Genomic DNA, 16,999 nt, shown 5'->3' with positions numbered 1-16,999 from the left:
TTGACACTATTGTATCGAAATCAAATCGAGTGAATTCGAGTGATCGATTCGATCGATCCATTCATGTTTTGTACATCCTGCGCAAATATAATTATTTTTATGTATCTTTATATTAAAAAGACCTTTCAAAAGATATAGGTAAGTTAACAGTGTCTGCTGGAATCAGTACCAAAAAACACACGAATATTGTTCAATTTAAACAATATTACATACCTACATACGGGTCGAATAGATAACAACCTTATTTTGTGAAGTTGGTTAAAATGTCTCAGGAAAATAATTTAATCTGGCTATCTGGCAACATTCAGCACATTGATTATAATGCATGCATGTCGTAGGTAGGTACCTACCGTAAACAAAGTGAAGTGGTGTTGTTGTGTTGTGACTGCCTGGCCTGCTTCATGTGACTCGGCATCGGCGGACGAATCGTGGAACACATGCGCAGTTTTATTAATTCGTGATTGGATGATCTATGAATTATGTTCTGATTATTGGTTACTGTGTTTTAAGTTCGATCGCGGTTACTTTTATACCAATTTTTTTCTCACTATTTCTGATTATCTTCTAATTTCGTAGTGCTCTCTCTGTAAAACGTAGTGATTTAGGTATATTCTCGTAGGTGCACCGAGGTCGCGTCGCAAAATGTCGGTGTGTTTCTTCGTGCCAGCGTGAGTAACTCGCAGATCTTTATTTACCGGGTGAGAGCCCCCAGGGCTCCCCATTTGTCCTACGTAAGTCGTAAGTACCTACATAAAGTCGCGTCAAAAAAATACTGTAGTAGTAGAATAGATACATTCAAGGTATTTTCCCATTTTTCTTCTATTGATAAAAGTGATTATACAACAGTTTTTAACTATTAAATAATTACTGAAAAATCCTAAATGAATATGCTTTGCTCCGCTAAAAAATAATATTGTTATTACCTACTCAGCTTTTCTTTGCTGTTATGTACCTACCTATGTGGGTACAATAATATATAGAAATAGTAAATAATACTACGGCCTTGAAGACATCAGTATGATATTGGCCCCGATTCCTGCAGACATCTCTTAATTTTACTTTAAGTTATACCTGTCATTTTCTTATCCGCCGAAAAGGAAAGGGACGGATGATTGACAGCTCTTAATTTTAGGAAGAATGAGTAAATAAATGAATAACCCGGGCGAATTTTTAGACGGTTGTTTTAGATTTGTGCTTAAAATTGACGTGTGTTCCATAAATTTTATGCTTGTCGATTACCCGTCCCTTTCCTTTTCGGCGGATAAGAAAATGACAGATATAACCTAAAATAAAATTAGATGGTATTTACAGGAATTAGCACCATTAATAGATTATTATCAGTAGGATTCAGTATATCATATAGATAGGTAGGTATCGGTTATTTTTACTTTTTAAATTTTTTGTAAATTGTTTTTTAGATCTTGTAATTTATTAAATATTTACCTTTATGTTATAAATATTTATAAGTCATTCAATGTTTCTAAATAAATTATTCGAATTAATAAATATTTAATTATTATGTCTTCTTTCAAACTTTGTAAAAAATTACATTATTCCTTTCCTCCTTTGGTCAAATGAAAATTAAAAAATATTAAAATAAGATACAGTGTTTATTATGAAAGGGCATGGACATAATTGCTCTATTGTTTTCACTGATTTCAATTCAGCACATTTTATATTTCTGTAATCAATAATTATTTTATGAATCATTATTTGGGTAATTCTCACCAAATCTCGAAATTCCAGTCCTGTGAATTTATCAGAAAAACTAATCGACAGAAAAGGGATATTATTTTTTCTTTGAAAAGTATATCATTGCTGCTAACTATGGATATTACAAAATGTGACCCAATGAGAACAAATTTTAATTTTTTTATATAAATACACTTCTCATCAAAAAAATCGAAACACTTCCGTTTTCATTGTTTCTGTCCGAATTTAACACAAAAAAGAATTCATACGATGAAAAAAAATACATAAATGTATAGCTGGCAGTTTGGCCATTACAGTAGGTAATAAGCGAAAATTCTAAATTTAAAATTAGAATTTCATTTGTTTATCTTATAAACGAAATGAATCACTGTTTTGAGACAAATGTGTGTTTAGGGTTGGAGTACATTTAGCGTTTAAAAACTAAAAATTGGCGCCTATCCTTAAACTTTTTGTTTTTTATTTCAATACTGTGACTTTGGGACGTCTGAAAAAAGGTTTTTTTTCTAAAACGTATGGATACTTCGCCCACAGAAGCCGCCCAAGTTGTGGCATTGCTGGATTCTGGCCTTAGTCAGCGTGTTGTGGCTGCAAGACTGCATCTAAGCCTGTCATCTGTTCATAGAGTCTATAAACGTTATCGGGAGACTGGTTTGTTCACGCGCCGTTCAGGATCTGGCAGGAATCGGGTCACTTCTGAGCGAGATGATCGATTTATTGTAACAACTTCTTTAAGACATCGACGCCTTAACGCTTTTCAACTGCAGCAGCGGCTTCGTGTTGTACGAAGGGTGGCTGTAAGTGACTCTACAATTAGAAAAAGGTTGAAGGATCGTGGACTGGTACCGCATAAGCCAGCAAATGGGCCGAAATTAACTGCAGACCATCGAAGAGCGCGCCTTAACTTTGCACGTAAGCACCTAAATTGGTCATACCTACAGTGGAGCAAAGTTCTCTTTTCTGATGAGTGTAAAATTATGCTGTATGGTAACGACGGAAGGAACAAGGTCTACAGAAGAGACGGAGAACGCTATGCACAATGCTGCATTGAAGAAAAGGTCAGCTATGGTGGCGGTTCGTGGACGGTTTGGGGAGGAATCAGCGCCGACGGTAAGACAGAGCTTGCTTTCGTGTCTGGGCCACGTCTGCCTGCACTAAACTGTCATCGGTACGTCGAAGAGTGTCTCGAGCCTCATGTGATGCCCTATGTACATTTTATTGGCAACGGCTTCATATTCATGCACGACAATACTAGGGCTCACACCGCGGGCGTCGTACGAGATTATCTTAACGAAGTCGATATCTCTATTATGGAATGGCCAGCAAGAAGCCCGGACATGAATCCCATTGAACATCTGTGGGATGAATTAAAGAGACGAATTCGAGCAAGAGATCCTGCCCCAGAAACACTTAGCCAGCTGCAAGATGCAATCCAAGAGGAATGGGACAATATACCACAGCATGTGATCGTGACTCTCATCCGATCGATGAAGAACCGTATGGAAGCAGTAATTAGAGCTCGGGGAGGGAATACAAGTTATTAAATAAACGTTTTTTAGCTTTTTTTTTCATTTACGTGTGTTGTTTTATCCATTTCCTTTATACTCCATACGGAATAAAAATGACTCATTTAACAAAATACGAAACCTATGAAAAATTCATTTAAATTTAGAACATTAACATTAAGATTTGATAAGCTCATATTACTCACTATTAAACGACATTTAACATTTATTCCTAAATGTACACATTTTTCTGATAATCCTGACAAAACGTAAACTTGCAAGGTGTTTCGATTTTTTTGATGAGAAGTGTATATCTTTGAAAATCATTCCCTCACTATGTCCCACACTCCCGATTATAATATATTCAAGTGAATAAAATCAACTAAATTATAATATAACTGATTGCAAGTTGAACTAAACTATTAAAATATGATACATCTTCATTTATCTACTGCCATTTATAATGAAAAGTTAATAAAAGGGGGTACAATTTTTTGTAATACTTGTGTCCCATGATTGGTAATCATTCCCTCACACATCTACCGACAGTCGATTTATAATCATACTTTTAATGATTATGGAATGCTATCATTAGTTTTTGATAGTTGACAATACTGTCAATGTTTCAAAATGCCGATTTCACCTGGTGCGTGCATGACTTTCTCTTGCGAAAAGCTTTAGCAAATTTATTTCAAAGTCTACTTTTTTTAACGTCATTACTCCACAATCAATAAAAATAAGAGGTAAGTAAATAATCTAAGTTTTAATTATACTGAAATGTTTGGTATTGGGAGTAGTTTACTAACACAAAGTCGCATGCCTAAAAGTAAGGGTATGTTTACGAGATCGTTTCGTTTTTCTTCGATTTTGTCATTCCCTCACCATCATTCCCTCATGAAAATGTATGGTGAGGGAATGACGATTTATGAGGGAATGATTTGTCTACTTGAGTTTTCTTTCGCTAACTTTCTTGCTAACCTAATTTTCGCATTGCTTTGTTGCTTTAGAGAAAATAACTGCAAATAGAAAGAAGTTGTCCATGGAAGAAGCTCAATTAAGAAAAAAAGAGTATGATAGAAAGCGCAGAGAGAAAATGAAATCCGACCCCGAAGGCTTAGAAAAACTTCGGCCAAAAGAAAAACTTAAGTACTTTTTTTCTGGGGCCTACTATATTATACATATCAAGTTACATGCATACTATGAAATTGTTGAAAAAAAACATTTAATTTACAACATTTTTTTTCACAATGTTGTGTCGACCGAATTTCGAGATTTGGTGAGAATTACCCATTTACTGTGAAATAATGAGGGACTTTCCAGTCTATGTTGAAATTGAACAAAGGCAACTCTGTATAGCGCCATCTATATTTTTATTTTTGGGGAACATAGCCTCAAAGTCCCCCATTAAAGTAATAGCAAAATGTATTTGTATTTTAATTGAATTTGTATTATAAATAATGATATTGTTTTAATTATAATTACCTAATATAATTTTATTTAATTATTATTCTTGTTTTATTTTAATTAATGATTGAATTAAAATGATCAATTAATTTGTAAAAAATGGGGCCTATCAAATTAACTTTTAATTGTTGTTAGCTAAGATTTTTGAGGAAGAATTAGACTGGAGGGGACATGCTGATAATAATAGCACAAATGAGAGAGATAAACTAATGCAATAGTCCCAAGGAATTACAAAGACCGAGAATCATTTATTGTCCTATTCATAGTGTCATCTGGCTCAATTATTCCATTCAACCCTTCCATTGTAAGGTAATCGTACGTCTACATTTAGGTAAAATGTTAATCTAAATAATATAAAATGTTAATCCTTATAGGAATGTTGGCCCTCGGCGGGGACGCGGTTGTGTGCAATTGCGTTCCCGTGTTCTCGCCACATGGCGGCAAGGAGGAACACCGTTGGGTTTTAGTGGGTATACCGGGTGGTGACACCCAGGGAGTCCCACATAACCACATCGTCCCCCCGGGCAAAAAAGGGATGTTGGCCCTGATTTTTTTAAGAACGTTAGAAAGAACCAACCACATAATCCGTTATGTGGTTGGTACCAACCACATTACCAACTATAGTAATGTATGAAAATGACGTCAAATCACCCCGGGCACGTAAGTACCCCACCAAGACGTGTAAAGCAAAGCGCCAGGACAGGGACTTTTTCTCGAAACATTTCGTCCATTTTTTGAACCCTTATACCAGATAAATCAAATTCTCAGGATATGTTGTCAGCAGTCAATTTATTAAACATCTAAAGTTTCAAAAGCATATATATTATACTTTACATTTGATTGATTGTACATATCAACACCGACCGATTTTGACACTAACTGACTGACTAACGACCATCAAAAAATTATAAGGTTCTTTCAAACGTCTTTGACGGCTGAAATTTGGTATTAAACAACAAGAAAATCGAACATTTTCGTGCTGACCGCTCGCATTCTTCCTAACATTGTACTAATTTTCTTACTAAGTGAATGTAGATTTTGAAATAGTTTTACTAAAACGGACAAGCTCCATATTTTTATTATTAAGTGTAGAGTTTGTGAACTTAGTGTTTGTGTAGTTAGAGCGTGTGGAATTAGAAGCTTGGCTCTACATGAGATCTTATAACTTTTTGACATTGCGAGTTTTGTCATCATCATCATCATCAGCCCATTAACGTCCCCACTGCTGGGGCACGGGCCTTCCCTATGGATGGATAGGGAGATCGGGCCTTAAACCATCACGCGGGCCCAGTGAGGATTGATGGTTATTAACGACTGCTAATGCAGCCGGGACCAACGGCTTAGCGTGCCTTCCGATGCACGGAGGAGCTCGAGATGAAAACTTTTTTTTGTGGTCACCCATCCTATGACCGGCCTTTGCGAAAGTTGCTTTACTTCAACAATCGCAGACCGAGCGCGTTAACTAACCGCTGCGCCACCGAGCTCCCCGACCTCACCGAGCTCGAGTTTTGTCATCATTTTACATGAAAATGTTTTTGTTGGGATAATATTTGGCAATTCAACTTCCAGTGACCAGGCAAGCAACAATGCAGAGGAGGCGGAGCAGGAGGGCGCGGAGGAGGCTCAGGCCGACTCCTCTCAGCAGACACTGCAGCAATTCTGGCAGAACATCTTGGAGGACATCAAGAAAGTCAATGTGGTCTGTAACAGTCAAATACTATTCATAGTATTCATGAATCAAATACTACGGAAATTAGTTCGCGGAAATTTCCGTTAATACCTAAGTAGTCTACTACTTTTTTGTAAATGTGTATTTAAAAATATATAATAACAAAGATACCTATAGAAAAATCGAGATTGCACAAACAATGCAAAAAATATAACATAAAAATCTTAAAAAATGTGAAAAGTCCAACCCGAAAAGCTTCCTGTCTAAACGTGACATACCTAACATTCGCGGCGTTTCCTTCAAAGAGATACGCAGCGCCAGAAAAAACCCGATTCTAGCCCAAACCCCTTCCCCATAGTTGATGCCCTATGTCACTCACGAAAGCTCTTCTCTCGAACCCCAAGGACCCGCTGTCTCGAAAGTGATAGGTACAAATTCGTAAGCTGCGTTTAAATTGGTATACTTGAGGTGCTTATGCCTAGTAGCCGCTTCAGCAGCTGAAGCTGTCACCCTTTTGGCACCGCTGAGATGTGTCATAAATGTACTACCGCACGTGACGTTCTAATTCCCAAATAAGTCACCGGCATTTCGGCCAAGGGATCAAGATAAGCCCCGCCAGCCATCTGCATTCCAACTGACTTCATTCAAGACGCTCCAGAACACACAGCACCGCAGAGATGACCCGCCGGACGATGTCGTTGCACCTGCACACCTCACGCAAGCCAGACTATGATAAAAATGGGACTCCACAACGCATCCACACATACACCGATGTCTCTCGCAAATCCGCCAACTAAGTCTGAGTGCCAATCCTCAACATGTTCTCGTTTAACAGTGTCTCCAGATATGGCGACGGAAGGGCATACAACCAGTTACCGGACTTCGAAATCTCGTCCCAATTCCTCTGAGAGTTCAATACTTAATTGTTAATTTTTGTGTTGTAGTTGGGTGGGTTATTTATGTTATTGTTTCATTTGTCTTTTTATAATATGTTCTGGTGCAATAAGATATTGTGAGGGGGCCCCACGCTGGGCGCCAATTGTGAAGGGGGTTTGATAAGGTTTGTCCTAGCCGCGTAACACAGGAGTACGAAAACGACTACGTCACTATGAAATACGTTTATTGCACAAACTCTTACACAAAAACAAGGCACAATGATTGCAAACGCACAGTCCCAGTCGTGACGACACACTCACATGTAGTGTAAGCGTCGCAGTCGGAAGCAGTACTTATAGTTCCTAGATCGGTCCTGTGATAGTCACCTAGAGGTAGGCAAGCTTCTTAGAAGCCTGGGTTCCGAGTACAATGACACATTTGTATGTAATCTTCTTATTAGAACCTAATAACAATATCGATACCGCACTACTAACGCCAATTGTGTTACAATATTAGTATTGTTGTTAGTATTTTGGAACTAATAATATCTGTTTCATTTTAATAGGAAGACTTCAAGACCCAGGCTCTCCCACTAGCTCGTATTAAGAAAATCATGAAACTAGATGAAGAAGTGAAGATGATATCTGCGGAAGCTCCCGTGATGTTTGCCAAGGCTGCGGAGATCTTCATCCATGAACTTACACTGCGGGCTTGGCATCACACTGAGGATAATAAAAGGCGGACTTTGCAGGTTTGCCATCATCCTTGTTATCAAGCATGATATTAGCTTAGTAGTTCCCAAACTAAAGACTAAAAACTAAGAAAATATTTAACAATTGGGGTCTGGGTGTTGCCCGTGACCCCTCTTCATCTCATAACCGCAACGTTACATCCTAGAGTCGGTGCACACCAAGAACAGCTGCGAGGCGAAGTCTTATGATAACATTGAGAAAACCGCTATTACCATATCTTTTTCATAAAATGATATCGTTTCCGTACCAAATGTTGGCTAGCGGCACCCGCCTTGAGCCCACGCGAGCCTTTTTTCGATCAAAAACTGTTAGTCTGTGCTACAAAGACCCTGTTGGAGGTCGGTTAGCGGTCAATCGGTGGTTGGGTGGGACGTTTCGGCATATGGTCGTCGGCGCCAAGCTTGAGACCGTTGGTCGAAAGTACGCGTAGTTCCCACATTATCAACACTCCAAAATGTTGGTGTTTCTTTAGCAGTTCTCTGACTTTTATGTACTGATTCATTATGATTTTACTGCATTAGTACCTATTGGGGTCCTAACCTTGTTTTTGAGAACAAAGCCTCTGTAATAAAAAAATACCTTTTATATGATTCTGCCGTCTGACGACAATCCCCAACCACAGGCATGGGGACTCCGTTACAACACAATACAAATATGCATACGCCCGTAATCCCTAAAACAGGTTGCCGTGTCGCAAGTAATCAGAAGACAACTTGCAGCTATTACAACATAATATACATTTGAATATACAGGTATTCCAGTAAATAATGGATTAAACGAGTGGGAGATACATCTAAAACTAATTTTATCAGAAATATAAAATCCTGAGGGTAGCCAACTTTTATAACTTTTTATTTTTGAGTTTTTCTAGTCCATTCAGTTTTTTAAAGCTACAATGTGAATATGAGGCTAGATAGGATACGTAGGTTTTTTAGATCGGTTTTTTTTTTGTGTATTTTAGAATAATGTACATATTCAATACAGAATATTGTTTTGTTTGTTTACAATCCCAGCTTGAATGTAAAAGTAACTTCTTTGTGGTAAAATAGCTGAATTTTAGATACTTGCACTACAAATGTGCTGACATTATACAACACATATTATCATATTCCAGCGCAATGACATAGCTATGGCGATATCCAAGTCGGACCAGTTCGACTTTCTGATCGATATCGTGCCGCGACATGAGGTGAAGCCTAGCAAGCCGCGCGAGGAGTCTCCACGAGCTTCGACCTCATCTGATCAGGTATTTCCGTCTTAACTGGTTATTTGACCAGTGCATTTAAAAAGTAAAGCACTGTACTTTTTAAAATAATTATGGTTTGATTGATTTAAAAACCTATCAGAACAATACATTTTCCTAATATAATTCTTTCGCACTAGCATACCCCGGACATTTCGGACAAAAACCTCTTTTACACAGGCATTACACATTGACGTTATCGTACATGCGCGATTGTGTGTGTGTGACGTCTGAGGACTGCCATCTACGATACCCAATTTAAACGTGTTGACTCTTAAATAGATATTACTCCTTACGCAAGAAGCTTTATAATCATTCATTAGTCAATACAAATAAATAGGCAATATGATAGTTCACTCAAAAAAATACTGAACTAATTAATTGCTTTCAATTTTATTGCAAATTATTACCATATTTTGATAAAAAAAACACATTGAAAAATTAAGTAGGTAAAGACGCGGGTAATTAGGTACTATCAGATCAAATATTCGAAACAGTAGAAAGAACGTCGACGTCCAATTTCAAAATTCGAACGTACTTATATAAAAATTAAAAACAATGGTCCGCTCGCAGCCCTCGCGATTGAAAGTTGAAGTGAGCGGGTAGAGTTGCCGTTCTATAGGCTGTGTAGGCTGCAAGGACGATGATGATGACTTGGCTGTATTCTATCTTTCTGTCCTGTTATTCAACTGGTGAAACTTTTAACAGAGTAGATTGCTGCTTTAGCATAAAGTCCGCTTATTTCCCCGATATTATGTTTTGAGTATTAATATTGGCAACATTTTGTGTACAGTACTGCGTGCAGCTGTCCCAGCAACAAGCGATGACTAGTTCCGCGCAGCCGCAGTTCATTGTACCCACGCAGATAGTGCAGGTTTTTTTATTATTATTTATTAGTATTGGGATTGGGGGATGGGACTGCTGGGAGTGTTTGTACGATCCCGGTATAACTACCCCCAAGGTGAAATAAATGGCCGCCGATTGTGCTTCTTTTGTTCTATTTGTAGCTGTTATTTTTCTTGCGTGTTTCTGCAATGTAATAATATTTTTTGTATTGTATAATATGTCTAGCAACAGCAGTCGGGCTCGGCGAGCACGTCGGGCAGCGTAGTCCCGCAGCCGGTGGCGCTCGTGCAGCAGTTGGTGTCCGGCGGAGACGTGCAGCAGATGCCAGTATGCAGAACTTGTTTTGTTATCTACCTACTAATTATCTAGATGCGACTTCGTTTAAGTTTAAGACGGTCGCAGAAGTTTGTAATTACTATGTACGAGTTGAAGGCTCCTGACATGGCTCATGTTACCACTACATACCTAACTTCTGGTGCCTACGATGACTAGCGTAATTGTAATTTCTTAGTTTCTAGCACGCCACATGTACCTCATTATGTGTAAGTCGTATCAAAATTGAACCATAGATAAATGGCGTCAGTGAAAAAAAATGCATATTCACATTCGACAACATCCATACTAATATTATAAATGCGAAAGTAACTCTGTCTGTCTGTCTGTCTGTCTGTCTGTCTGTCTGTCTGTCTGTTACTCTTTCACGCCTAAACGGCTCAACGGATTTTGATGAAATTTGGTATGGTGATAGATGATAACCTAGAAATGGTCATAGGCTATAAATAATCACGCCATCGTTCTTAGGGGGTAGGCAGTTGGCAGATAACTAAATTGATTTAGTGATTTGTAGTCGTTTTTGTTGGGACTTTTGCTCTTTCACGTCTAAACGGCTGAACGGATTTTAATGAAATTTAGTAAGGTAATAGTTGGTTATCTAAAAACGGTTGTACGATCAAATTGATCACGTCATCGTACTTAGGGGGTAGGAAGTAGGCAGAAAACTGAATTGAGTTAGTGATTTTTTTATGGTTTTTGCTGGGAGTTTTGTCTATCATGCCTAAACGGCTCAACGGATTTTGATGAAATTTAGTTAGCTGATAGATAGTAATCTAGAAAAGGATATGGCCTATTAATATTTATGCTATCGTACTTAAGGCGTAGGCAGTAGACAGAAAACTAGGTTAGTGATTTTTAATTGTTTGTTTTAAAAGTTTGCCTCATTCACGCCTTAACGTCTGAACGGAATTTTATAAGACTTGGTTAATTTAAAGATAGGATCTTAGGCACGGACACAGGCTACTTTTTATGGCGGGAAAATACCTCATTCCCGCGGAAATCTAGATTTCGTGATCGTGTCAAGAAGCGCATGACGCCATAGCTACTGGAATGATTTCGATGTTTTTTTTTAAACTGAGTGACCTCAAGTTAGTATTTGATCACTTTTCTAACTTAGAGGGTAGGTAGGCGCCATAATTTAGGGAATTTATGATAAAATTTTGATGCAACTGTCTTTATTAAACAGTTATATCTCATTCCTACAGGAACCTACACATAGCTATAGCTAGCTATCTATTAACATTAAAACTCTTTCTAGAATCACATTACGCCAATTAATTGATCTGATTTGTATAAGTTTTTTTATTCAACTAACTATTACATTACATACAGATAAAATCTAATTACTTACACCACATAATTAATATAGTACTACATGACTAGCTACGCTTTAAACTTGAGGAGGTAATTCGATAGACATTTATACGAACTTTAAGCCCAGTAATCAATCATAGTAATAAGGTAATACTCATTTTAGACAAAGAAACGGATAGGTAATCAGTTCGTCAACGAAATTATAACACCTACACTTAGTTTGTTTACTATTTAACGAGGGAAAATAATCCTTACTAATATTATAAATGCGAAAGTAACTCTGTCTGTCTGTCTGTCTGTTACGCTTTCCCGCTAAAACCTCTCAACCGATTTTGATTAAATTTGGCACAGACAATCTTTAGACCCTGAGAAAGAAAATAGGATACCTTTTATTGCGAAAAGAAGGGACGAAGAGATTGAAATAGGGGTTGAAAGTTTGTATGGGATATTTTAATTTTAAAATATAAATCCATGAAACTTTATATTTAAGCACTTGATAAAAAATAATTAAACATTTGTTCTAGCGTTGCTGAAATTTCGACCAGTGAGGGAGTGAAATGAGGGTTGAAAGTTTGTATGGGAGTTCGTCATTTTTGGGGATAAAACCACGAAACTTTATATTTAGGAACTTGATAAGAAATAAAAAAACAATTTGTTAAAGCGTTTTTGAAAATTCGATCTTTGAGGGGATGAAATAGGTGTTGAAATTTTTTATGAGGTTCGTCATTTTTCAAGATAAAAATATTAAATTTTGTGTTTAGGCACTAAATAACAAACAAAAAATCGTTTGTTCAAGCATTTTGAAATTTTTACCAGTATGGGGGTGAAATACGGGTTGAATGTTTGTATGGGTATTCGTCATTTTTGAAGATAAAACCATGAAACTTGGTACGTAGGTCTCTTAGGATGTGCAGAGTTTTTCAACAAACGGATTTTCCGAAATTCGAACGGAACGGAACGGATTCGGAACGGGAACTACGAAGCCAAACTTTTTGTATACAAAATATTAACCACTGAACCTAGGAACATGATATTTAGTAGTTTTGGGTGTATCAAGTTAAAAAAATTTGGCTTTTGTAGATAAAGTTCCTTTTAACGAATACTCTGCATCGCCGCCACTGCCGTCGGTCGTCGTTCGTCGTCGCGCACATTCGCCGAAGTGTGGCGGCAGTCAACGGCGCTGTCTTGTGGTGGGGGAGCGCACGTGGTGTATACGTGGCCTGCTCGCGAGTGTCGAGTCCAAACAATTTCTACATTTTAACAAATAATAACAAAATAGCAAACGTTGTGTACAAAAAAGTTTTAAATTAGGTCATTTTAAAATATTTTTGTACACAACGTGACGCTGACCCCTGTAAGTGTCTTGGACATAAGGGACCGATAAATATTCCTAGGTAATTTCTGCCACTCAATGGAATACATAGGTACTTTATAACGACTGTAAACAGATATTTTTTATTTTTTTTAAATATACCTACTTACTCTCTTTTAATCACATGCTATACCGTTCCTTTTATATAATCCTTAATATTCAAATTAAAAGTACGCAGACGAAGTCGCGGGTACCAGCTATTAGCGATAATTATTCGTACTTAAGAATGTAAAAACCGATATTAGTTACATCACCTTCTGGGCGTCGCGTCTTCAGTACACTAAACTGTCATAGTAACAATAACAAGAAGAGCTAAAATACAAAGCACCTTCCTCTTTGAAGTCTGTTAAAAACATAAAGCAAGACCAACGTCCGCGTATGGTTAAAAAGGTGCAAGTAAGCAGATCTAAAATTATATCGTTTCTATATTTCAGTTTTATAAACAGTAAGTAGAAGTGACGTGAGTTTATTTGCAGATTCAACTGTCGCAGGCGCAGCTGAACATGATCCGACTCCAGGTGCAGAACAACCCGAGCCAGCCCATCATCATACAGACGCAGCACCAGTCGCCGCAGATCATACAAGTACATGACCATTGTTACTTTCTTGCGAATAAACATGGCGTGCGTCATTGTCATTGGGTCTAGCATACAGATGTAAGGTCGGATTAAAACCAATTAAACCAATCTTTTCAAAACGAAAAAAAACCGTTTAATCCAAACTTATTATTATTGAAATGTTTCCCTGTTTTAATAACTGCACTGATTTATGTTTGTAGGCGAGTTTCTAAACGGCTTATTTGGGGTTTAAATGGCAACATTTGATTTAAAGCGTTTTAAATCTGTTGATTTACAGATGTGTGCCTTGTGATTAGTTGTGATGCGTAGCACATAGGTAAACCACGCATCATCACCAACATCGTATGTATCGCGGTCTCCGCGGTCGAATAAATACATTATAGATTAGGTTCTACAAGAACACGAGCGCTCAAAAAGTGGGACGAAAAGGTTTTGCTCAAAAATAGCGTTGAGCGCACAAACAGTACGCGATTAGCCTGTCATATCCAAATACCTTCCTATTATATTTCTTTGGACTCATTTACGACAATTAACCGTGTTTATTTATGACGTCATACAAATTTCATCACAGGAAGCAATAGAAAATTCATCTAGCCTATTGTCCGCAGGTGGCATCACAAGCGCAGCACCAGCCGCAACAGCAGCAAGTATTTTTGGCGCAAGTGGCCTCTAGCCAGGAAGAGTCCTAGAGCAGCGGCGACCCCCACTCCAGCGGATAGATCAGTGACCAGACAGAGACAGTCAAATTATTGTGTGAAATAAGATTTTTGTGAAATCGGGTTTGAGGAGACGGAGGGTAACGCCGTCTGCTGCTTTAGTTTTGAGCGGGCGCACGATACCGCTTTTATTTCTTTGGTTTTGCTGAAGTGTGAACATAATTTATCTAATAAGAGTTTTTACCTATTCATAACACAATTTACGCCATGACTATACCTTGTTGCAGGTACATATACAAGATTGATAAATAGTTCAGCGCTAAAGTGCACAGACATTTTTTGTTCTTAATCTGAGTGTACATGGGTGCTTTGTAGAGAGGTGTGATGTTCATGGAGGCGACGAGGATGCTCGCGATGCTACTGGTTATAAATTCCTCCTCATTTTGGTACATTTCTTTCTTGTGCCTAGATTTGCTGGTAGTTGGTAAGTAGGTCCTTGGTTATCAGACCAGACACGTCAAGACTGTACACACTACATCTACTTATTATATCGAGTTTTGAGAGTTTTCCAAAGATACTATAGTAAGAGAGGGGGAGTGGTGCCTTTCCAGGTACTTATCGTACTTCTTAAAAGGAATCTGGAACTGAGTTACGTCGATGGAAGGTTCATGTAGTTGATGGTGGTTGTTCGCAAGGGAGGGGCTTGAGTCCTTACGTGTCATTATGGTGGTTCTTTTGCAATATTAGATGCTGCGGATTTTTTTGTGGATTTGTCGGGAGTTAGGAGCTTTGGCTCGGCCAAATCAAATTGTGTTCCATTTTCTAGACTGGAGATGTCCGGAATATGAAAGGCAAATTCTGCTTTCGTCTTTTGTTGAGTATTTTTTGGTGACGTGGCTAGGTGAGAGTATTCCACCTTAGGCCACAAGTTGAGGCATAAGTTGAGTTGTGTTCAATCGCGAACCCATTATTATTATTATTTTTATATGCCACATTTTTTCAATGTAACCGGTTTTAATGTTAGGTTGTTATAGTATTAAGATTAATATAACAACTATTTAATGTCATATGATTAAAGTGGGAGGCCTTTGCTCAGCAGTGGGATCATATAGGCTAATAATAAATAAATAAATGATTAAAGTATAGATACGTATGTGTAATATGCTACTATTCTTATGTGTAGTTTATATGGTAAGTTAAAGCCTGATGCATACAGAAGTGGTACCGAAAATAAAATCGAATACGTTCTGGGGGGTTAAAATGGCCACATCGAAGCAATTCATCTAAGAAAGCAATATTGCTATTTGACAGTTGTTTGCATTGCGCACTTACTTTTATATGCGCAAATGTCAAATTGCAATATTGCTTTCTTAGATGAATTGCTTCGATGTGGCCATTTTAACCCCCTTGGAGTGCTTTCAGTGCAGTGGTGCCACCTCAATCTGCATTACTCGTCTATAATATGATCTATTGTAAAGAATTTTATGTCCTAAAGTTAAACTAACTGTGGAGCAGCTTAAATGTGAAAAATAATATGATGGTAGGTATACTTAATGCGGTATAAAAGTTATTACAGGCCCCGCGAATTAATGGAACTAATTGATAAGTCATAATGGAGGGACTTTCCAGGCTCCGTTCTCTAAATAAAAACAATATGGTGTTGAAAAAAAATTGCTTTTTATTACACATTTTATACATATTCTCCAATATCAAGCAACACTGTGGGACTTTCCAGAATACACCCAATCATAGCTCATGGTGTGTAAATCGTAAATTAAAACGCCACGGATTTATCCCGTCTAAATTTAAAGAAGCGTTTGTCTCCGATGTAAGAACCATTTTTGCATCACGCAATAAAATATTGTAAAAAAAATTAAAAATAAATCATTTAATAAATAGCCTATCTTACTTTTTTTTTAAACTTACGAAACAAGCCCTTAAAAAAGTCTTAATTCCGGGTTCGGTATTATTTTCTACAGATTTTACGTTTATCTGGGACTTTGAAATAGATACTTGTTTCAATTTCAAGTCGAATTAAAATCTGTAGAATAATACTGATCCCGGTAAGAAGACCCTATCTTTTAAATCTAGCTCCTGTACATTGCGCTGCCTGACGGGTAGTCCTTTAACAAGTGAAATTCGATTACCTATGTATCATTAGAATCAATCAAACAAAACGTAAGTAACTCAGAATAATAAAGTATGTACCTACATACTAAAGATGTTCGTCTGATACGTAGTAGGTATCTCTTTTTAGTCTGTGCAAGTCCTGAGGGACTTTCCTGGCTACGTTTCTCAAAAACAATATAAAGTGCGCTGTACAGATTTTCCTTCGTTTAACCTTCTAATTTCTTAGATAACAAGAGTTTTTTTCTATGTTTTTGGGTATAAATGATGACCCCTTTATTTAGGGGTGAGGGGGGGGGGGGGGGGGGGGGGGCGTAATTAATTGTGCCTGGGTACACCTACTTGGGTACACCCAGACACAATTACTTATTACTAGCTATTATTGTGATCAAAATAAAGAAAAGCATTAATGTAATTCATATAGGTATACATAATTATATACGTAATGTGATCCAAATATCAAGCAACAATTATTTTTATATATGCTTCTGCTATTACATTGTACTTACTTTGGTAATGTTTACCCGAGTAATGAGAAAATAGGTAATTATCAC

General features: G+C 37.5%; 1 protein-coding gene across 1 annotated transcript; it reads left to right on the top strand.

The window, feature by feature from the left end:
* Positions 1–367: 367 nt before the first annotated feature.
* Positions 368–15,391, top strand: LOC126380529 (nuclear transcription factor Y subunit gamma-like). The gene is made up of 8 exons (XM_050029999.1): positions 368–668; positions 6,249–6,378; positions 7,790–7,975; positions 9,091–9,222; positions 10,013–10,093; positions 10,291–10,392; positions 13,561–13,668; positions 14,271–15,391. The coding sequence occupies exons 1-8, from the start codon at positions 643–645 to the stop codon at positions 14,349–14,351; spliced, it is 846 nt and encodes a 281-aa protein (XP_049885956.1). The 5' UTR covers positions 368–642; the 3' UTR covers positions 14,352–15,391.
* Positions 15,392–16,999: the final 1,608 nt, after the last annotated feature.

The sequence above is a fragment of the Pectinophora gossypiella genome, chromosome Z (genome assembly GCF_024362695.1).
Source record: "Pectinophora gossypiella chromosome Z, ilPecGoss1.1, whole genome shotgun sequence".
NCBI classification, from domain to species: domain Eukaryota; kingdom Metazoa; phylum Arthropoda; class Insecta; order Lepidoptera; family Gelechiidae; genus Pectinophora; species Pectinophora gossypiella.
This window is presented reverse-complemented; position numbering and strand designations above follow the sequence as displayed.